The following is a 25,392-nucleotide window of genomic DNA, read 5'->3' as shown; positions in this document are numbered from 1 at the left end:
TTTATGCCATTCAAATACAATTCATTTCATTATTATGCCAATCATCCATGTAAATAATCCTTAAATTTGTACAAATACCAATCCAGGAAGGAATCACAATGAATATAAAATGTGTTAAATAATTATTTATATATTGTATATCAAAGTTATGTTTCAACATTTAAATATATTAATGGGTGGATTCTTCACTTTATTGATATGGTATACACTAATTCAGAGTTGATTTATATTGTATTCAGTTTTCTTCAGCTTACTTAATCAGCTTCTTGTTTCTCTTTTTATTCAGCTTTCAGTAGTTTACTGTAGTCAGCTTGTTGTTTTTCTTTAAATGTACTCTTCACCTGCTGTCTTTTCAGCTGACCATCCCTGTCAGTACAAAATAACGTTGAGGCACCACAGTATTTTTTCACCAATTTTTAGGGTTTTTTAATTCATGTAATATTGAGCTTACTGAATTGAATTTGGTTTACCAAATGAGTAAACACAATGTGATGCATCATGTAATATGGCAAATAATTATGGCATGCAAATGACAACCAACAATTATTTTCTAGGTGTAGCTATCATATATATAACATAGAGACCATAGCATTTACATCATATGTGTTTATTTGGTATCACTAGAGTGATTTTAGATTATATGAAACCAGTTTGTGCTGACTGTTAGAGTGAGTTTGGACCTTATACCTTGATTGGCTATCAAACTGTGCCAATCAGGTAACATTTTCTTTTTGTTTGTTTTTTCTGACCAATCAGCTTCTTGGTTCTAGACTGTTTGAATAAACAGTGATAGTGTACAGTAGTATTAAGTAATAACTCTATTATACATGGACCAGAACTAAATTAAAACATACTGCTATAATGATCAGTGATAGCCCAGTGTTAGAATTTATTTATCTTTCTATTTATTACATTGTTTCAGCAAACTGCCGTTAATATGAAATAAAATAGCCCAAACACTAATATGCGTCTAGACACAGACACTAAATGCCATACTTACCATACTAAATCTAATAGACCGCCTTGCTTAGCTATAGCCGACTTAACACGATTAGCAAATTCCACAGCACTCTCATCATCCTGTTATCAAAAATACAATATAATAAAAACCTCATCCTATAGACACATATGAATGAAATTTACCCATTGCACATAATTAAAACATAGTGTAACTATTAAAATTTTGCCCATTCAGAATCTATATTAAATAATGAATAAGAATTTTGGACAATACAAACTAAAAATGCACCCAGTACCTTTACAGACTTTTATTTGGATGGCAAAAGTGAGAATAAAAGTCCTGTAACAATGCAATAATATACACAATTTTACGTGGCACTTGGACAACTCAATAATGTGGAATGGTATAATTTTACTTACTTTTTTTGTCATTGGTGGCAGATACCAAACATCACATACTAATGCCCAGCTGGTGAACATTAGTATTAAATATTCTAACAAAGAGAATTTACTGCTATTCCAGAATGCATCTCCGAACCTTGGGTCATACTGATAACAGAAATATATAAATCAGTATGGGACAAATACAAATACTAAATGCAGAAAGAAATACAACAAGCATAGTCACTTGTACATTAAACATGTACAAGTACAGTAACAGAAATTTTTAGCTATTTCACAGAATTTAAAATTAATGAAAAATAAAGAACAATTGATCAACACTGCACACTCATTTCCTGACATTTTGTCTATTTTTCTGTTTATAATAATTAATAGGTTAATACATTATATATTATGTAAATATCTAGTTTTATTTTAACAAAATGACTGCTATTGAATTGAAGCAAAACAAAGCTGATTAAATTGGTCTCTGATCAATTAAAAACCTGATATAAAGATCAAAAATTTGAAAAAAAAATAGAACATTAAATAATTAATGATTCCAGTTATTTGTATTAAATAATTAAATATTTCACAGTTATATGTAATAAATATTTTACCTTAATGGCTACAGGGTATATAGTAGCGTTAATCTCAAAGCAGCCTTTCTTAAACATCATAACTGATGTATTGTTAATACAAGTGCCTGAAAATAAAAAACAAATGAGATCATTGGGGAATTTTTTAACAATGTGAAATTTGTTAAATACGCAATCCTTGTTTTATAAAATTCTTGTTGTTTTACAAAAAAATCTAGGTATGAAAATTCTCAACAGTCAGTGAAGAAGCAATGCCATTAGAGGATAAGATCACTAGCAGATATTCAGCAACAATATATAGCAAATTATATCAATATTTCATATAGATGAGATTAGATATATGCAAATTACATGTAGCTACTTAATATGCATGGACACTGCCCTAAAATTACAAGTAATCATGCCTGTGCACATTACCCTGTGGTACCTATGTACTAAATTTGATCAAAATCAAAATACAATTTAGAACCAGACCCAGACCAAGACTCAGATTAAGATTCAAGACCCAGACAGACCAGAAGGACAGAGAGACACACATCAAAATCACAAGATTAATTAAAATATCACATTGGTTTAATACAAAATATAATGTAAATCGATTTTTAATTGTACTAAATATGGCAGGTAGGGGAAAATCCTAGAATATTGTAGCAGTAAATATTTCATGGGATTCTTAGAATAAGAATTGCAGTGACTTAAGCAGCGTTGTCAAATTAGAAAATAGATTTGTAGCACAGTTCACAGAATACCATTGGAAGTCTGAAATATTTTTTGGGAAATAACATCTGAATGTGAAAACCCAAAAATTATGTAGCATACACAGACTAAATGCTTACTGCTCTACAACAAATGTAAAGGAAATAGTAGTACTGTGGGTAATTTAGATCACACAAGCGTTTAACAGGCATCTGGACAAGATGTCAAAAGAAACAGATTTGTAATATTATCAAGCCAGATCCAATATTATAGACATGACTTCATTCTAACACAAATTACATTAAGAAACATTATCACATCTCACTGCTCTTACGCATGCTATGATTGGTTGAGACTCGGTAACATGACATGGAATAAAAATGGATATTACATGGTATATTGCCCGCCAAGTGGATATTACATGGGTATATCACATGGATGACGTCACTGAAACTACTGCGCAACGATACTGCGCATAACAAATTGTCATTCGCTGCACTGGTGCTGCTCTGGCCGCTGTTGCTTTCGGGGTTGCTTTCAGGGTTTTGAAGGAACTTTAGCCATCCGAAATAGACAGTGAACGTGCCAGAATGGATATTAAGTAAGATACTCTGTTTTGATGTATAGGGTATTTTTTATATGGAGCGAAAATGCACGGCAAAGCCGCCACTGAAACGTCGTAGCCGGGGTCGCTGCAGCGCGTTCTACGCTGTGAGCATTTCTACGCGTTCCACGCCGATGCTAACCGAAAACGCTCTAAACAAAGCTGTGTGGCTTACGAATAGAAGGTGTGGTACTTTAGTGAAGAAGTTTTTTTTCAGTCACTTCCACGGCACGGCATTTTTATCTGGTGAGTGATCAAATAACTTGCGTTTGAGAATTTCTCAATTCATTTCAAAAATGTTATTCTCGATAATTTGAGTGATCCACACTGCTGAAACACGGTTCAAATAAAAAAACTATACATGGCTGAAAATAACATTTACTGAGTGTATTTCGTTGTTTTTTCAGCAAACAATGTATGTATGTTATTGAGTAATGTGAAACTTGTTAAAATAGATAAAATAAAATATTGCATACTTCAATATAAGTGTTGTTATTTTGTGGGAGAGCGGGTGTGAGTGATGTATGGTAGCTGTGATTGTCATGGTGGATGTCTGTTCGATGTGATAAAATAAATAACACGTGGTTATTCGGGCAATATCACGATTTGTTGTCTACCCTCGGGCTGTTGGTCATGGTCATAATATTGATGATGCCCTCGCCTTCGGCTCTGGCATCATCAATATTATGGTCATGACCATCATCCCTTGGGCAGGCAACAAATCGTGATATTACCCCCACAAGCATGTGTTATTATTTAACTATAGACTATTTCACATTTTCACCAGGCAGGGTTTGTTTATTTGGCCATCGCATCACTATTATACTTTCGCAAGATTCCCACTTTTAAACATGTACTGACGGTGTATGCTCTTCCACGGTAAATAGAACATAAAGTCAAGTGTAGTGATGAGTTTCCATGGGAAATCAAATGAAAAGTTTATGTCAGTTAAAGCTATGGTGTGATACAAGATGACAAAATCTATTGTTTTAAATTTGAAATTTACAGTAGTTGTCGTTACAAGTATGCTGATTAATGGATCCAGCTCATTGTCACGGTCTATCAAATCATTCAATTTAACTGATACAGAATTTCCATGGATGGCCCGCTTCAACAAAACAGTGCAAATGGAATGATGAGTATTTTACAGTCCAGTGAAGCTTGAACAGACAGTTGCCATTTTATGCACCATTTGCTTTGTACATGTACTGAACTTTCGTTCATGAGAATTGATTCACCTTGCTGCATTAAAACCACCATATGTCTGTAAATGTTTTTGACAGTAAACTTTACATAGACCATCTGATACAGGTAAACAATAAACAATGTGAAACATAATTTTAGCTACCGTAAAAACTCTAAAGTTTCGACCAGGTTTTTAGGTTGCTGGGTAACGATAAATTTTCGGCCAGTCAAATTTTTTGGGGTAAAAGTTAAACAAATATAAAAGTTGGGTTATAGACAGTTGCAGAAGTATAATAGTTATAGAAAGTCATGTTTCTAAACAAATTTTTTGAGTAAAAATTAGTGACCAATTTCTGGTGAAACAAAAATTTTGGAGGTCAATAAATTAAAAAAATCCTAGTAGGTGAGTTTCTACGGTAATTTGGATTGATGCCTGAATTCAGCTAAAATTCTAAAAATCTTATTGTGAGAATTAATTTACAGCGTAGGTAACTTTGCCAAATAACATACTGGCTAAAAAGAAATGCACTACAATATACTGTAGCCTAAAAGCATTACTGCCCTTGAGTCAGAAGAAAATTCATCCTCCTGATGTCAGGCAAAGGATGTTTTGTACATGAGATCTCTAAGTAGGCATTAAAATATTGGTTATTAGATAAGAACAGTTAGTTCAATATTAGACTGGCACAGTTAGGCGATTAATTTGTTTTTGTAGTTTAAATAAAATAAAAAAATTTCGCGAAATGGAGGTGTTAGCGCGAAATCCTATTCTGCATGGCCCTCTATCGACACTGCAGGAACTAGTCGATTTTTCAACGGGTAATTATGTTAATGAGTGTTCTAATTGACAATCAAAGCCAATCACAACGTCTCTTCAACTGACCTCTGACCGAGAAGACGTCGGCTGATTGTAGCATTGTGATGAATTAGAAACGACTACGACAAACTCGAATTTCATCGTGACGCCATGTTGGATCTGCAGTGTGACCTTTACCATGTTGACCTCATTATGCACGTATTTCTACGCCCACCTCATTATAATATGTGCATTCATGAACAACAATGAATTTCCTGCAGAATAAACCAGGTGATTTCACGCCAATACCTCCATTTCACAATTTTTTTAATTTTATTTAAAATACAAAAACAAATTATTTGCCCGACTGCGCCAGTCTAGTTCAATAAATACATGTATATAAATACCTTCTGGAAAGATGAGTATAGGCAACTTAAGAGGATCTTCAGCATGAGATTTCATTCTGTAACATATCAATAATTTAATGAATTAGTTGAGTTCAAATAGACCACTCTTAGACCAAGGAATTACAAATCAGCGATTTATGCAGTATGGTATTGTGAAGGTATTAATTAACATCTAAGAAATGCTCATTCATGGTAGCACAATAACACTTTATTAGGCCACAGTCCCTCTATAAAGGATAGAGGGAATGTGATTAGGCATACAAACTGAAAAGTAAACAAGTACTTGTCCATATTGAGAGATATTGCTCTGGAACAGCATTCAAAATCAGCCATTTTGAATACATGTATATATATAACATGATGTATGACGAATATATAAAAATTGAATATATAATCAGTCAAAGCATTTAAGAGATATGGCTCTAGAAGCCCAATCATTAAAACAAAATGGTCGCCAGTCAGCCATTTTGAATCCAATCTGAAAAATAAAATGACGTGCATCAGGAACCCGTAATGTCTAATGTATGTACCAAGTTTGAAGGAAATCTATCCATAAATACATGTACCAGAAAAGCTTGATATTTGATGATTTTTTAGCACAAAAATGACCACCATTTTGAATAGGATCGTCAAACCAATATATCTGTCTATCTATGACATGATGTATGATGAATATTTAAAATTTGAACATAATCAGTCAAAACAAGTCGGAGATATGGATTTAGAAGCCCATTCATTAAAACAAAATGGTAGCCAGTCAGCCATTTTGAATCCAATCTGAAAAATAAAACGACGTGCATCAGGAACCCGTAATGTCTAATGTATGTATCAAGTTTGAACAAAATCCATCCATAAATGCCAGAAATGCTTGATATTTGCTGATTTTTTAGCACAAAAATGGCCACTATTTGGCCATTTTGAATAGGATCGTCAAACCAACATATATATCTATCTATGACATGATGTATAATGAATATTTAAAATTTGAACATAATCAGTGAAAGCAAGTCAGAGATATGGCACGAGAACCACATTCATCTAGTCGGCCATTTTGAATCTTATCTGAAAAACAAAATTATTTGCATCAAGGTCCCATAATGTCTAATGTATATACCAAGTTTGAACAAAATCCATCTGTAAACAGCCGAGAAATGCTTGATTTTTTGGATTTTTTAGCACAAAAATGGCCGCCATTCGGCCATCTTGAATCAGATCTTGAAACAAATTGACGTGCGTCCGAACGGGGACTAATAACAGTAAAGCTGTCAAGGATGATGTGTTTGAACAGGGGTTTCACTAATGACAAAAATCACACATTTGCAGAGCTTTTTATACATTTTTTAATATTAAACAATGGTAATTCTCATGGAGACATTTCAAGATTCTTTTTCAATGGATGCAACAGCAGTTAAGGAAGAAAAGTAATAGTGAAATATTTTGTGAAATAATGAGAAGACAGAATTGTGTTTCTACAGTGATGAGATTTCCTTTCTGTTTGAAAATAGCACAGGCTATCTTGGTACAAGATCAAACTTACTAAATCCACTGCCCTCAATGGATATTAATGGCCATTTTACTTTTGTTTTGTTTTGTTTTAGGCACGCCTGTAGAGGGTGCTGTTTGTGATTTTTTTTATAAAATCTTATGAAAATTTAACAGCATATAAATGTGTGGTCATCTGTTTACAAGACACTGTATAAATACAAGTAATTAACAAATAAATGCATGCATATTTATATTTCATAAAAAGGAGCTGTCTCTGGCTTAAGGCTATATGTTGCCAGCTTGAAGGGTAATAGGCTCAATACAATTTCCAATCTTCCAGTGTTGTCCAAAAAACCATACATGGCTATTTTTCTCGCAGCTGAACTAAATACTGTGTCACACAAAATACAAGATTAGATTGCTGGCAAGCAGTGTATTTTCTGGTATGTATTTTGAATGATTTCATTAGATTCAACTTATCTGTTCAAAACATATTTGCACTTATTACTTTCATAGTAAACCCTTTCCTTAGCTTACACCAGATCCCTGCATTTGAGCTCTCTCATATTATTACTACAAAGAGAAGCAAGATGTATAATGATGTTATCCTGACAATGCCACAAAGTATGCACTCAGGCGGTACTGGATCACATTGCCCTCCTCTCTTCATACATTTTTGTAATAACCTCATATTATGCATTGTATTAGAGTTGTCAGTGTAATAAATGGCTGACATTAGTGACTTACATCGATGAAATCAGATACATACCCTAACTTGAAGTTGTACTTTCAGATTGTTTTTTACATGATCATGTGATGTACAAATGTATTTGATATAAATAAGCGTGAACAGTAGCTCAGTTTTTCACAAAATTTGAAATTAAAACAGAAAGTCAAATGGAAAGTCAAAATAATCACAAACAATAATTTATATTAACCAAATTGAGATTTTCATGCAAATTTTACAAGTTCCATAATGGTTCAAAAAATATAAGGTGAAAGTACCATCTATAGTACACATCTGCTACATACTCATTGACATGATGCTAAGTAATTTATTCATTATGACAATTTTAATTATCCTACCTCATACTAACTGCTTTTCTGTCTTTCATTTCAGCTCTATCAAACCATATATGCGACTCGGCCCTACTGAACGCTCTCTGCATCATTCCAAAAAAACCACCCTGTTCCTGACCAATCTGTAAATGAGAATATTTTATCACATATCATATCAGACCTCAAGTGGAAAAACAGCACATAGGGCAAGAATACAAAGAGAAGTTAAGCTTACCATGGCATAGCAGTTATCACCACCAAGTATAACAGTATCTATAGGTGATGTATGATTGGCGACACAGATACCACCACCTTCAGCTCTGTATTCTCTACAGAAAACAATATTATAAGTAGGAATAATAAGGTCAATGATTTATACATCATTTGTACATGTATTTTGTACTAGGTATATCATCTTTGCCAGCCAAGGTCCATTTATTCAGATGTATGGTATCCATGTTAAATTTCTTTGCTTCAAACAGAATGTTGCACTCTGTCTGTCTATGTCACCATAGTCATTAATTTATATCAATATTTACCAATAATTAGATGTACGGCTAATTTTAATAATTTAACTTAATTAATATCTTTAGTACATTGAGTAGTTTTAAACTTTGTGTCATAAAAGCAATTGGATGTTCAGTATTTTTGATGTAAATTGTTATTATTTGTTGTCATTTTGTATTGTTTATAACCATTTTGTATATTCAAGATTTTATTGTTTTTTTATTGGCCTTACAAATGGGCCTTGTGGCCATAGGCAATCCTTGAAATAAACTAAGCACCCATCCCCTCCATGCATGTGAACAGGTAAACTACACTTCGATAATGAACTGTTAACTATCTTTTAACCCTAATAGATGTTTACCATTCAAAAATTGACAATCACCAGTTTTTGAGAAAATCATAATGTTTTTGTTTTCATAATCAATTTGAACAGATCATACTTCGACATCAATGATTCATTTTTGTATTGCTTTACAAGAATTGTATTGGTACAACACAGCATTCTGATTGGTTAATAACAGACTTGACCTACATTTGTATCAGGTCAAAGAACGATGTTGCAGGACAAAATGTCATTTGTATAATTTTTCAAAGGTGGGCGCTAAGTTGGATGAGTACGGTACTTACATTTCACAATGCACACATTCAGACTATCAAATATATCACATAATATTCCTAAGAACCCCAACAGCTAAATGAATGATCTCAGAGTGCGTATTCAGACTATCAAATATTTCACATAATAGTTCCAAGAACCCAATACAGCTATAGCAATGATCTCAGAGTACATATACAGATCATCAAATATTTCACATAATAGTCCCAAGACCCCAATAAAGCTACATGAATGATCTCAGAGTGCATATTCAGACCATCAAATATTTCACATAATAGACCCAAGACCCCAACAGCTACATGAATGATCTCAGAGTGCATATTCAGACCATCAAATATTTCACATAATAGTTCCAAGAACCCAATACAGCTATAGGAATGATCTCAGAGTGCGTATTCAGACCATCAAATATATCACATAATACCGGTAGTCCCAAGAACCCAACAGCTATAGTAATGATCTCCGAGTGCAAATTTAATATGATGTGTTTGTTATTACATGAAAAGATAACAGAACAATTTACTCATGATATTTCAAATTGAACAACATCAAAAGCTGTTCATGCAATATCTTAACAATACACATGTACCTTTTTTTTATTGTGAAAACTAAATAGTTATATGCTCCTCACCTGTTGTGATAGTTTACAACAGCAGATAAACAACGTCCCAGTATTCTCTGTGTCATTAAACTAATATGCCAATAAATTGTACGTTTTAGTTTTCCTGCTGGTAGATATCCAATAATAGAGTAGACTACCATACACCATAATATGCCAATAATAGTCAGTGTTACTCTATGGGAAGAAAACAACCAGAATATTTTATCAATTCCACATTTAATGGCATGCAATAATCAATATTGTTATACATCTGTCACCATAACGTCAATAAGCTACAGCGTGTCGTAATTTTGGGGTGTTTTCATCCTACCATATTAGGAAATGCGAATTCCAAATATGGAATGATTACGCACGTAAGCGTCCTCTAATAATAATAAAAACAAAAATGGCTGCCACCAGTGTTTGACCAGCTCCACACATGAATATTCATTATATCAGCATGTGACTGTGATAATATTCAACTCGCTTATACAGTACTGTAAAATGACTAATTTTCACTGGGTTTAAATTTCACTGATTTACTATTTCAGGCATATTCAGTGGGTTTTAAATTCACGGTTTTATCATTTAGATAATGTGTTCTATGCAAAATTTTACATATTCACTGGGTTTTAATTTAGCGCATTTTCCAGTCAGCGAAATAAGCTAAATTAAAACCCAGTGAATAATTAACCCCTTTACAGTATTGTACAATCACATATAACACACATAACATGGATTGTCCTAATATTGTTACAGAAAAACTAAAAATGGATTTACTTTCTTACCTAAATGGTAATAGAATACAGTATCTAATAATAAAACCAAGACTCCACAAGACTGTCAGTCGAATACTGCAATGAGAAACACATAGCAAGATGAATGATATTGTCAATGATTGTACTTAATGTGTACACATTTGTATGAAGATCTTATCATACCTATTCCTACAAAGGCTGTTCAAATAACTTTTATAATATTGATGGACTGAATTTGTGGTACTGCTTATGTAACTGGTGTATCTATTATTCAGACCATCAAATATTTCACATAATAGTCCCAAGACCCCAATACAGCTATAGGAATAATCTCAGAGTGCATATTCAGACCATCAAATATTTCACATAATAGACCCAAGACCCCAATACAGCTATAGGAATGATCTCAGAGTGCATATTCAGACCATCAAATATTTCACATAATAGACCCAAGACCCTAATACAGCTATAGGAATGATTTCAGAGTGCATATACAGACCATCAAATATTTCACATAATAGTCCCAAGACCCCAATACAGCTATAGCAATGATTTCAGAGTGCATATACAGACCATCAAATATTTCACATAATAGTCCCAAGACCCCAATACAGCTATAAGAATGATCTCAGAGTGCATATTCAGACCATCAAATATTTCACATAATAGACCCAAGAACCCAATCAATACAGCTATAGCAATGATCTCAGAGTGCGTATTCAGACCATCAAATATTTCACATAATAGTTCCAAGACCCCAATACAGCTATAAGAATGATCTCAGAGTGCATATTCAGACCATCAAATATTTCACATAATAGACCCAAGAACCCAATACAGCTATAGCAATGATCTCAGAGTGCGTATTCAGACCATCAAATATTTCACATAATAGTCCCAAGAACCCAATACAGCTATAGCAATGATGTCAGAGTGCATATTCAGACCATCAAATATTTCACATAATAGACCCAAGACCCCAATACAGTTACATGTATAGGAATGATCTCAGAGTGCATATTCAGACCATCAAATATTTCACATAATAGTCCCAATACAGCTATAGGAATGATCTCAGAGTGCGTATTCAGACCATCAATTATATCACATAATAGACCCAAGACCTTAATACAGCTACATGAATGATCTCATATGCGTATTCAGACCATCAATTATATCACATAATAGACCCAAGACACCAATACAGCTATAGGAATGATGTCAGAGTGCATATTCAGACCATCAAATATTTCACATAATAGTCCCAAGAACCCAATACAGCTATATGAATGATCTCAGAGTGCATATTCAGACAATCAAATATTTCACATAATAGTCCCAAGACCCCAATACAGCTATAGGAATGATCTCATATGCGTATTCAGACCATCAAATATATCACATAATAGTCCTAAGACCCTAATACAGCTATAGGAATGATGTCAGAGTGCATATTCAGACCATCAAATATTTCACATAATAGTCCCAAGACCCCAATACAGCTATAGGAATGATCTCAGAGTGCATATTCAGACCATCAAATATTTCACATAATAGTCCCAAGACCCCAATACAGCTACATGAATGATGTCAGAGTGCATATTCAGACCATCAATTATATCACATAATAGACCCAAGACACCAATACAGCTATAGGAATGATGTCAGAGTGCATATTCAGACCATCAAATATTTCACATAATAGTCCCAAGAACCCAATACAGCTATATGAATGATCTCAGAGTGCATATTCAGACAATCAAATATTTCACATAATAGTCCCAAGACCCCAATACAGCTATAGGAATGATCTCATATGCGTATTCAGACCATCAAATATATCACATAATAGTCCTAAGACCCTAATACAGCTATAGGAATGATGTCAGAGTGCATATTCAGACCATCAAATATTTCACATAATAGTCCCAAGACCCCAATACAGCTATAGGAATGATCTCAGAGTGCATATTCAGACCATCAAATATTTCACATAATAGTCCCAAGACCCCAATACAGCTACATGAATGATGTCAGAGTGCATATTCAGACCATCAAATATTTCACATAATAGACCCAAGACACCAATACAGCTATAGGAATGATCTCATATGCTTATTCAGACCATCAAATTTTGTTTTGATTACCGAAGATTAGTTAAGTTCTACATGAAGCTGTAAATGCATGTAAAAATAAACAACTTTCTCTTACCTCAAAAACTGATAATTTTGATTGGTGCGAGTTAAAAGATTCCAAGATGGTAACTCTGAAACAAAAGATTTCAAAAGATTAAATTAAAATATTAATTTTTTACCAAACATTTTCAACAGTAGTGTTTTGTGCAAGGTGGCATTATAAATGTTCGAAGGCTTGTCAGAACACATGATGTGGATATATTCAAATATCACATCTGTCACACTTTATTTAGGTAGGTTTAATCAGCCTTTCAGTTGCAAAATCACATTTACTATTGTAAGATGAAAGAACCCAAACTTTTCACTATTTCTGAAGAAAGTCTATCAGATTGAAAATCACATAGATAGAGAAGATCTTCATCTGTGGAACTAGTCTTCTATATATTAACATATGTACAATAATTACCAGTACATTATTTATTTGATTTCAGATGTGTTACGAACATGTTTGAATGTCTTCCCTATTTGGAAAATGTACTTCACTTTTAAGGTCACTTTCAAACATTTTCATTGGATACAGAAGCCTATAATGCATGACAGAAATAGAATCGTGTGACTAAATACAAACATTTGCACAACACAACACATTTTTTGTTGTTGTTGTCATTTCTGGCTGTTATCTCACATAACAACCACATAACAACCCTGCAGTATTCATAGTAACATGTATTCACCAACCAGAATGAAATCATTAGATTATTCCTGGTGGTTTCAACTATTATTCTTTTCCAAACACATCACTAAATCTTTGATGTTATACTCATAACATATTAGTAATGAGAGCTATCCTTATGACATGTGAATCTGTTGCCATAAAATGAATCTAAAGACTCACCTTCTGCATCAAATCGTTTAGTTACTTCATCATCAATGATGGACTGAAATCAAAGGTAAACTAGATGTAATTATCAAAAGTTTAAAAGCCCCACAGATATACAAGTTCTCAAATAATATATGTATACAGGGGTCTCTGAAATGCATTTTATAGCAGGCCATCATTCTGTAACAACAGGCCGAAAATAAAATAAAAAGGCTCTCGGCAGTGCGAAGTGCTGCAATGAGACTGGCGTTGGCAGTCATGGGGGCAGAAAGTAGTCGGCCAATTTGGGCTTGTAGCCGGCTCTTAATGAAACCCCTGTGTATAACCTAAAAATTTGATTACACTCTAATATACATGACTTGTTGCTAACAATTTCTGACCCAGTTATCTTGTAAATACTGTAATTGTTGCATTTGATATATTGCACTTATAGCTTCATATATCAAAAGCTAACAACAAAATACAGTACAGTTCTCGCGGAAGCTTTGGCTTTTGTGGCATCATTGTCGCCTACGCATGGCTTCATTGTCGCCTCAGCATCGCATCATTGTGGCATCAGCTTCGCGTCATTGAAAATTGAAGCTGTGTTCGCCTCGCTATTTTGTGGCATCATCGTGGCCTCAGCTTCGCAGTCTCATGGCATCAACATGGCATCAGCTTCAAAGTATTGTGACATGAGTATGACCTCATTATTTGCACGCAGAAGGGCAGTAGACAAAAACATGTACAGAAGTTCGATATGTAATCGATTTGAAATTCAAGGCGAATAAAATAATATGATCAAGAGTAAAATGACATTTTAAAAAGATATCTTGTTTAATTATTTTAGTGTTGCGAGTATTGGGCACCAAAAACTTTGCGAAGTACATTACAATCGGCAAGGTGACGAGTTTCATATTGACTGAAAGGAAAATCGTGATAAATTCAAATCACACGATGCAATCGTCGTTCTGATACAACACAATTTGCTGTATACGAAGTGAAACTTTTCTTGTTATAAAATTTACCTTTTTTCGCTCATTTTATTTGCTGCTAGAAGAGCAGATTCAGATTCCTCATTTCGGTGGTATTTTTCTGTGTTTCGTTTAGTTTTAGCCGAGTCCGACCCCATGCCCGGACTACTAAAGCATGCAACACACACGTACGCCGCCGGGTGCGTCGGCGTCGTCGCCAGTCATCTTGATACAAAGTTCCAAAACAAGTGCGTACATTTCCAACATATGATTGGATGGTTGTGGTGGCGTCGGTCTGGTAAAATTTGACAACCAATTCTCAAAATTAAGTCACGATCAGTGATCTGAGCTTGATCTATACGTACTTTAAAAGTATTCTCACAAACATATTTTCGAATGAAAACGAGCCATGCCCTGTAAAAAATCGAATAGCGCTTGACATGCAGGAATAATTTATTGGGCTTCAGAAAAATAAACGTGTCCATTTAGTGTGGCCGTAAATATTTGGTCACCAGCCGATGAACAATTTGAAAATCATGATTCACACGGAAGTCCTTCGATACTGAAAATCATCGACCCCAGTCTGGTTTACCTTATTTCCCAACTTGCAAAACTGATTTGTATCTCAGCCCTGTTTGTTTTGTTTTTTCTTTTTTTTGAACTGAGGTAAAATCCCATCCGTTTGTCAAAATATACCGATGTTTTCCAGTGAATAATTGCGAAGCCTGTCACAGCACACAAAAAAACTTTGTGAATCGACGATGGAGATTGGATGGTACGACGACCCTTCAATTTGCGTTAAATATGTTTTGTTACAACATCATTGATTGGCTGAGAGTCACCTGATCGGAGCATGACCTGGGTCACAGAACCATATTAGTCCGTATTATCAACAGGACTTTGCGAAAAAACCACACTCACATTTTCAACCATTTTAGCGCGGAAGTTGCCAACAAATGTCGAAAACTCGTGAATTGTATAAATTCGAATAAAATAAAGCTAGCGATTCGTAAGACTGGTTAATAATATATCCCCCGATGCTCTTCGATTTTTTTATTTCAAGGTGAGAAATGGATACTAGTAGTTGAAGTTCCATCGATTTCAAGGCGACTATTTAACCGCGACAACTCTACGCTCTGTTGTAGTTTTGCGAGGTAAAACAAAAATACAATAAATAGTACTTGTTTAATTATTTGGTTTTACAGCCCGCAAATTACGGGACATGATCCCCATGAATTGCGATAAATAAATGCTGATTGTGTTGAATGACGGACGTCGGGATCGTTTCGGTAGACATTTCAAACAAATGAAATTATTAACGAAAGACGAGATTTTTCTAGGTATTTACGATCATTCGGTCATACCAAATATATACAAAATTGACAAATACACAAAGATGTGTAATAGTAGGTCATTTTTATTTTAGCCTTAGAAATATTTTCTTTCACTCAGTCCACGTCCATGCGTGGGAATTCTATTTAGCTTCATGGTCCTTCGGCTTGTCTTCTGCTTGGGGGGAAACAGCAATAATTATACAAATCGTAAACTCAACACAATCAGGAAAAGAAACCCAGACAACCATGTTGTACTTCTGTTGAATACATTTTGTAGCAGTGAGTCACGTCGGAATATTGTCTAAAATAAAATATTCAATCCCAGCCAAATCTAGGTCAAAGGGTCAGATTGCGTGCATATAATTATAGATAGTTAAAACAAAAAGTATTTGAACTTTTGACGGTTGTTCAACATCTATGCACGGTTACTAAACTAGTAACCGTGATCTATGAAAACCAGAAAATTTTTAGTAGTCCGAATTGTTGCACGGTCGAAAATAAAACGGAAATTGATCGGTCAAAAGCGGAAGCGGTCAAGAGGTTTGGGGGAAATGAGTACAGTACTTCTTTGTTTGATGAAGCGATGCTGATGCCACATTGTCGCCATAATGAGGCCACAATGAAGCGAAGCGATAATCGCCTAACTTTTTAATGTCGCGACATTGAAGCGATGCTGAAGCCATAACAATGCCATAATGATGCGATGCTGAAGCGAAGGTGAAGCTGAAGTGAAGCCAAAGCTTCCGCGAGAACTGTACTGTATATCCGATAATACACCTTTACAATCTAATTCAACTATCAGTAGAACACACAGACAGGGTGAACTCGTATGCTCCAATTTGGAGCCAAAAATAACTTTGTGGTGGAAACATTAGTGACTGTAAGAAAAGTACACAATATATAAATATCAACAAATACTGACCTCTACACCTGTTCTGGCAAAATAACAAATGTCTGATAGCTCAAAACTATGTTTAAGTTTTTCAATAGAGTTGTTGCTGTCTCCTGCAAATCCCTCGGTTACATTATTTGGTTTATCACGCTGGATCAACTCTGAAACAAGACAAGTTTTTAATTAATCGCAATTAAGAAATCATATAGATACAAATACTGAAACCCTAATCCAGGGAGTTTTCTTGCAACCAAAATACATCAATAATACAGTTTGTTAAAATATGCTAAGATGATTGAACCGTGTTAGCGCCCAGGGGCCTCAACTCAGAAAATCACGATTTTTTTAGGGGGTGGGCGCTTACCCGACCACCCCCCTCGAAAAAAGAGTGCAAATGAAAAATTTGATTCATCAAGTGACAGATTACGTCTTTGAGGGAAAATCAAATTACGAAATTTTCACGATGAAGAAACAGAAATGATCACAAAAAATATGCACATTTTATTACAATATTAATTACCTAACACCAGAATTTACGAAATTAAAAACATTTGAGTCTGTTGGAACACAGTCAAAGTCAAAATTGTCATATTATCTCCACTGACGAAGATGTTGGATTGTACGCAAACTCTCGATGAAAATCGCTTTCCGCCATGATGCATTTGCAGATTTTACCTGCAGCAGCGTCCTTTGACCTAATGGATCAAGTTGGTTATTAACCAATCAGAATGCTGTGTTGTACTGACGCAATTCTTCGGAAATTCCCAAAGACTATCCAGTAATGCGGAAGTGAATTATCGATGTCGAAGTACGATCTGTTAGAATTGATTTCAGCGAATAAATGACATGGTTTTTCCAAAAACTAGTAACTAGCCATTTTTGAGAGGTAAACTGAATATGGCATGAAATATTTACCACATTTTACTTGTATTAACAGGTCATTGTTGAAGCGTAGTTTACGCACGGTTAACGTGTTCCATGCATTCACAACATGTTCACAGCGGTCGATATCTACGCTGTATCATATAAAAACGATTACCAGAATTCGTTACGCAAGACCAAGTGTTATATTAGTTGCATTTTGAAGGGGTGGGCGCTTTGCCGAATGTGACCCCAAATATAAAAATTGCGCAAAAGTGGGGGGTGGGCGCTTGCCCGGGCATGGGCGCTAACGCGGTCGAGTACGGTATTATGGAACTATAGGTACTGGGTAGGATGGAAATCAACCTCCTTAACTCACTGGTAATTGTTATGTTGGTTAATCATTAAAGTGGCACATGTGAGGACTTGCATTGGTTTTGTGGATGTGGAAACTTTTGATTGGCTGTTGCAGGCAATATTTAAAGCGTAAATATTAAAGTTAGAGAGAAAAGGAGTATCTTAAATATAACACTATAAAAATGCTTGAGTACACTGTAGTACATTAGCTGCCAAAAACAGCATAGGTAGTTCACACATGCCCACTACTACGGTATTATTTTCTGCCTACTTTTCCACAATCACCCTATTAAAATTGTAAAGATAGTCCTACTACTGCTGACAATCAGGGGTAAAGGTGATGGAAGATACAACACGTTGATAGCAAGTTTTTATTTAAAGCAGCATACAGACACAAATCGCATTTACAGGGTCAAAGGTCAGGAGTTATACACAATGCTATCACACTGATACTAAGATTAGAATAATGCACCATATCTAGGCTCATTAGAATGAGTTTTTAATTTTTTTCAAAAATTTACTAAATATACCATGATCTATGAATAGAAATTGGTTTGTGTACATTGTGATGTATATGTATGTTTACTATTTATTGTTTTCTGTTCTCAGTTATCATAATTAGTGCCCAGGTATACCTATGTAATTAGAGTGACCTATTAAAAATGAAAAACTGTTTTTTTCATGCCCATTGTTGAAAGTGTGATGTTCACTTTCGATTTCAGAAATCTTTGACTGCATTTACTAAGTACTCATTTATTTTTCTAAACAGTCAGTACCGATATTGCTAGTCTACTACAGTTTACTAGAAGACTTTCTTAGTTGAACAGTCCTCATTTACTAGTAAGCAACAAAGCTGTTTTCACATAATCCAAGTTGGAAGTACAACTTTCTCCTCACTATGTAAAATAAATTGTATGAGCAGCAACACCCTTGCTTTAAACCAACCAATTCATCACATGATTTGAGATGGAATGCAACAAGTTGCTCACTAGGATACCCGGTACATACATATCAGATCTTATTATACAAGTCAGCCAGTTCTGAAATTGGTTTGTATGAGACAGTACACTACACATGCATCAATATTTATTTCAAATACATGTACTATTATTTACAGTACAGAGGTGTTCAATAATTGACGTACTATGCACCAATTTCATTTAAAATTGACATACGTCTGAGGTGAGGTAAGTCATTTAGTGGGTTAACTTTTCACAAGCACTATTGGGTACAATAACTACCGTAAAAAAATCATATTTGAGGCTGCAGCTGCAGGTTGTTGAAAAAGTCTGCAATATAAGCCGCACCCCAAACTTTCACAAACCAAACAACCACCACATATTTCAGAAAAAAATATACCAGTTAATTTTAAATTAAGGCATAATTTTTCGAACATTTCAATCTTTTCTGACGCCTAACTTAGAGTCTAATTTAGGTTTTCCGTAGTCATTGACGCTTATTCAAGAGTACAGTGTTTATTTTGAGTAGTGTGAATGGGTAAACTGCGTTTCGACAATGAGATGTTATTATCGTCAAAAGTGTTAAATTCTTCTTCGATGCTCAGGTTATCTTTCGAAAAACAACTAATTTCTTGATTTAAAAAAAAATCATTTCCCATCAAAATCAAAGCCAAACGATCGCACTACAACAACGGTAAATCTCTTCCATGTCGCATTCCCCATGAAGTTGCTGAACTATTATTAACATATTTAAATGAGCTATAGTAATTAAGACACATGGGCACAATCCAGCGTTTCTAGGAATGCATTTGTTTTTACTTCTTTTAGAATATACTTTTTGTTATCAAAAAAAATTAAGAAAATAAATACATATTACATTAAATATACATTAAGTATTTTTTTGTTATCATGTGAACATTTTTTTTTATTGACTGTCCCTGATGTCTAAATTAAACATGGACAGTCACTCTGCCGGAAGTCAAACATGCCAGTAGTCGAAACTCCATCGACTGTGTCAGATGACTGTCTCTCAGTTGTGACCTATACCGGTGCAAACGAATTAGAGTGACATCTATTCAAGAGATTGCAGTACCTAAATCTGCAAATGCATACAAATCTATTTGTAGATATTATCTTTTGTGTACAAGTTTGTCTGTGTGTAAAAATCCGAAAGTGCGCTTAGAATTGCAACAAAGTTGCAAACGAGTGTTGTGCATCTCATTATCCCTTCTGGCCTTTGTTTTCTGAAAAAATTTTCCACTGTTACCGAAGTGAATGCTCGCACCAAAACTTCACGCATCTGAATTCGTCCATTGAAAAAATTAATTTTAATTTAAGCCGCGGCCTCAATTAGGAATTTTACGGTACTACTTTTACCAGTTAATCATGAATGGCTGTGACAGATTGCTGTACTTACAATCCTACCAAAACACTATTTATTTGGCTGACCTGTGCCTCTATACAAGTTGCATTTCTAATAGAGCAAATACAGTATAGAAGCTATAATAGGATGCGTTAACCTAAACACCAGTCTTCTGGTCAAACATTTCATGGCAACGACATATATGGAATATTATGTGAAGTACTTACACAGTTGACAGAGTAGTATCTCAATGCTGTGTCATTATGGCAATAGTAGTTGCTCCATAAAATTCATGCAGGTTTGAAGATGAACTGATGCATACTATCGGTAATCATAATTTTGTTTTATGGTTTATATGTTAATGTAAAGAACCATAAGTTATGTGTGGTTGGGGAAGCCACTTGATGCAATGAAGTGTCTCCTTACACTTGGGATCATCAAGCCACAATAAAAACAAATACAGATTCTGAGTTGTACCCAAGGCAATCTCCTTGTAAGCAGGAGGCCCAATTTGCTAACAGTGTACTTACCCTGTGCTGTGACAACTGTACCATTACTGGTCACAATCTCTTCACCACTTTGTTTAGAAGCTAATGCAATCCGCTGCTTTCCCCACTGAAAAAGACAAGAAGAAATAAAATGTTTCAAATGATGAAAAAAATCGCGTTTTCCTGTTTTTGCCTTCATATAGTAGACTAAGTAGTATTAATTATAACACACATTGGCACTAGAATTCCACTGTTACCGGTACTGTTGAATACACAAAAATCCTGTCAAGGATAAACACAATATGTGGTTTGTTATACATCGTAAAAATCACAACAGTATTTTACATTGATTACATTGTATATCGTATGCCAGAAATCATACAAGCCATGAAGGTGATTGCCCAGACTCAAATACTGTATTTGTTTTTTTAGTAGCACATACACTTACATAAGGTAAATAATAAATGCAATATTTGATGTCAGTGAACTTCTATTGAAGATGCACTTCCAATAGAGCAAATACAACTTATTTGTTTTTCCACAATTTTGGCTTTTAAATTGTGTCTTCTGAAAATTACCAAGGCCTTAACATGTTGTGCAAGAATGTTTAAATAAAGATACGTGCATTATATTATAGGATGAGAAGATATTGAAGTGTCTCTTGAAACCCAGTATTCAATAAATGCCAGTAAGGCTGGCTTAGTTGATTTGTTAATTCATTTTCAGTTACTAGCTTCTATAGAAGTTGATATATTAAGATCCATGCTACAGCACTGGACAGAGTCTATAATACAATTACTAACAGCACATGTTGTAAGAGGATGAAGAGAGCGAGAACAAAAGAATCAGGTTTGTCCTGAAGAAAGTATCTTTACATTTACCATATTTGCTCTAATATCCTGAATTACACATGGACAAAATTAATTTTAAGATAAAAGTACCTTTAAATTTACCATATTTGCTCTATTATCCTAGATTACAAATGGGAAAATTAATATTAAGAAAAAAGTACTGTTACCATATTTGCTCTTTTAGTAGTACACACATTTACAAAGACAGATATGTGTCAGCAGCGTCAGCCATTGTGTAATTACCTGACAAGCTGCCAGTCATGGAACTCATTACTACATTTACATATGTATGTCTTTGTTGTATTGATTGACGGCTCATCAAACTGGGCTAGTTGGTATTATTTAATACTTACTTTTATTTCTACTCACTGCTCAAATCATTCAAAACGTCTAAGTTGTTGAAGCTAAGCTGTTGTTGAACAAATTGTCAAGTCAAAACATCTACCTATGCCAAACTGAAAAATAAAAGTGAACCCACAAACCATGCCCACTAAATAAATAGGTTGTTTGCATTGCTTTTAACAATATCTGACCACAAATCACTAAGAATATAGCTACTACTAGACTGTCAACAGTCTAAGCTACTACCATTACTGTTGCTGTTAAAATTTTGAAGAAAGGATAAACAATACATTCAAGACGAGGTAATGTGTGAATCACCAGGAATAAAAAAGTTTCCAATTTGTCTTGAACAATACCATTGAAATGTGAACCACAAATATGTCTATTGAAATTGTGTTTCATAGGTCAAGGCAGAGTACTTGAAATAATATTAAGAAATAATTCATCCATGCTAAACTCTGGGGCATAGATGTACAGGGCTGCAAAGAATCTAGATCTATGTTCTCTGATTTGACAATTATTACAATACAAAATGTAATGTTTCTCATCCTCTACTTCATTGCATTCATGGAGATTACATAGCCTATTTTCCTTCAATGGGAATCAATCAATGGGAAACGAATGTGCGGAAGTTATAAATTTAATATAAGCTATTCAATGATTTTTATTTTTAATTCTATCTCAATAATGTTCAAATGCAAAATTGTTATTAGAACACCTGTAAAAGTTAAGCTTACATTTGTTCAACATATTGTTTTTCTACTTCATACGGTACAAACATTTGAGCTTATCATTAAAAATATCACAAAAATTATTCAGATGTAGGTCTGAATTAGTCAGATCAGATCATAGACTGCATCAATGATAGAATTGTTTTTTTTACATACCAGTCATTGATACATGTAGCATTCACGCAAAGCTCCTTAGCACGAGCTAAGAGATCAAATACTGTGGAAAATTTTATTTTCGCTGTTATTAATTTTCACTGAAAAGGCTTTTTGTATGGAATTTATTTTCACTGATTTTTGATGAGTTTAATGTGAAATATAGGAAAAAAAAGTATATTTGCTGGATTTAATTTTCACGGAATCATCCCTTCAGTGAAAATAGCGAAAATAAATTCCAAGCAAAAATAAATTATTCTACAGTACCTTAGCCTGTGCTAAGAAAACAAGCATGAACACTTAGCAGGGGCTAAGAAATGCTAAGCACGGATTGAATCTGGCCTGTTTTTAAGACCATGATTCGCAATGCAAGAGCTTTTGGGACCTGTCACAGTTCTTGGAAAAAATTCCTGAATATCTTCTGCTGTTATTTGTGCTAATACACATACACTCATTTTTCCAGAACTATATTTTACACAGAGCAGCAACATGGTTTTCTAGCTCATAATCAATATTTTCCACCCACAATTTAGGTTGATTTTTTCTAGGTGGCGTTTTTTTCTTTCTAGGAGAGTAAGGTCATGTGACACCTGTGACAGTGTCCATTTTACTTAACACCTTGTCAGTAGGCATGGCTTAGAGAGAAAAGACTGGGTTCACAATTATTTTTCAAGTGTCAGCCTTATTATGTTTTGACTTGACAAGTTGCTTGACAGCTAGCAAAAAGATCGGACTGCATGCACCATCAGTGGTGTCTTTTAAATGTTATGATGTTTCAAACTCTTAGTCAATTTACAAGGTGCATTGTAAAATAAAACATTGCACATAACCTGACTGCACTGACCCTGAAACTTGACAATGTACATACATGTACATGTGATTTATATTCATTGCATAAGGAGCACCATCTTGTTGCAGACAGAGAAATCTTTATTCAAATATTTCATAACTTTTAATCCAATGCCATCATTTTTACATCTCTAAGATTACATACATGTACACATACCCTGGTATACAAAACAGTGCATGACAGACAAGCTATTTACAAATGTACTTACAGTTGATGATTTAAAAGTGTCTTCATGTATTTTATTATTTGCAAACTGAAACAAGACATGCCAGAATGGAATACATATAATTTCATTTATATAGGCCCTTTAAATGTAAATGCTACAAAAAAAAGACCACATAGATGCTAGTACATGTACATGTTTGAAATGAAAATAAGCATATGATATACATAAAGTATGTTATACAGAAATAATCAAGACCCATTATAATTGAAATTCTCAATCAAAGATTTATGAAATTTAGTCTAGAACGTATGTATGTTGCATACGGCTCACTATACAACACTCCACTTGTGCTCACATGTACCGATGGGTATGGTTTTTTTACTAATGAAATCCACACTGTTGTCACACTAGTGACTGAAAATAACAGTATCAGAGGTGGAACAGATAGAAAAATGATCAACAAAACACCAAAATGTAATTCGAAGCCAGTTATCAAATGACAAGCACCGTTACAAGTATACAGGGTTTTGACATCACTCAGCTTGTGCCGCAAAACCCTGTTTGATTGAATATCACTCTATAACCTTCAGTGTATACTGACAGCATTATCAAGGCCTAGACATATGCAATAGACTGACAGAATTCTGTTTATCAAGTGGTGCTAACTTTTGAATGCAAATTGAACAATTATTTATAATAATATTTTAATAATATTAAAATTGGCCAAACTTTTTATTGGGCAATGATATTTATTCTGAACTTACCTCAAATATATGGACTAATATTTTGACATATAATCTTCGAACACCAATTTCAAGGCCAAACATTGCCGGAATTATGACCATGGAATACAGTGATATCAATGGCACCAGAAGTAGACCAATAATGACGAGTAGAAGGTGGTCATCCATTGTAAGAACCGTTCATGGACGTACATAAAAAGGTTGATCTACAAACTTCTGGGAACCTCTGGCCATTGCTGTGCCGGAAGGTTATTCACTAATAACATTGTCCTCGTGTTTCAACTGAGTACAAGTTATCAGCTGGATTGTCAGCACATGGGCAGGGATCATTCAAAGGCGCTGTTCTTCAGTAGAGCAGAGGTCATCAACCGCACGGTCACACACCTTCAGACTTGAACTGTCTTTCGTTTAGAATCCTTTGACATCACAGACTGGAAGGAAATATCAACACACAAAGACATGGGAACGAAGAAACGGGTTCCCGTTATCGTTAAAACAACAATAGCCACAAATTCAACTACTAAATTTCTCACAAAATGAGTAGTTGCTCCACATTGTACATGAAATCAAAAAACTGGAAGAAAACCGGAAGTTCATAGAGGTTGTCGGACGACCTGAGTATAGCTATGTATAGTAGCGTGTGCATTCGCCTAGATCGATGGACATTTTCTACAACCCGA

The 25,392-nt window shown here is 34.4% G+C and overlaps 1 protein-coding gene across 3 annotated transcripts; it reads right to left on the bottom strand.

Moving 5' to 3' along the window:
• On the bottom strand, positions 1-25,280 carry LOC100372070 (glycerol-3-phosphate acyltransferase 4-like). 3 transcript variants are annotated; one of them, XM_085504533.1, is made up of 15 exons: positions 24,734-24,995; positions 24,012-24,056; positions 20,919-21,003; positions 16,879-17,009; positions 13,685-13,727; positions 12,866-12,920; positions 10,685-10,750; positions 9,927-10,091; positions 8,408-8,501; positions 8,200-8,315; positions 5,629-5,684; positions 1,962-2,047; positions 1,381-1,509; positions 1,001-1,080; positions 1-366 (listed from the first exon to the last, which is right to left on the bottom strand). In XM_085504533.1, exons 1-15 carry the CDS (start codon positions 24,878-24,880, stop codon positions 279-281), a joined length of 1,386 nt encoding a protein of 461 aa, XP_085360659.1. In that variant the 5' UTR covers positions 24,881-24,995; the 3' UTR covers positions 1-278. The 3 variants fall into 3 exon arrangements, with proteins under 3 accessions (XP_085360659.1, XP_077865505.1, XP_085360660.1); XM_078009379.1 differs by lacking the exon at positions 24,012-24,056 and having other exon boundaries at positions 24,734-25,280; XM_085504534.1 differs by lacking the exons at positions 9,927-10,091; positions 10,685-10,750 and having other exon boundaries at positions 24,734-24,986.
• Positions 25,281-25,392: the final 112 nt, after the last annotated feature.

Source organism: Saccoglossus kowalevskii, chromosome 10 (genome assembly GCF_978046115.1).
Source record: "Saccoglossus kowalevskii chromosome 10, keSacKowa6.1, whole genome shotgun sequence".
In the NCBI taxonomy this organism is placed as follows: domain Eukaryota; kingdom Metazoa; phylum Hemichordata; class Enteropneusta; family Harrimaniidae; genus Saccoglossus; species Saccoglossus kowalevskii.
This window is presented reverse-complemented; position numbering and strand designations above follow the sequence as displayed.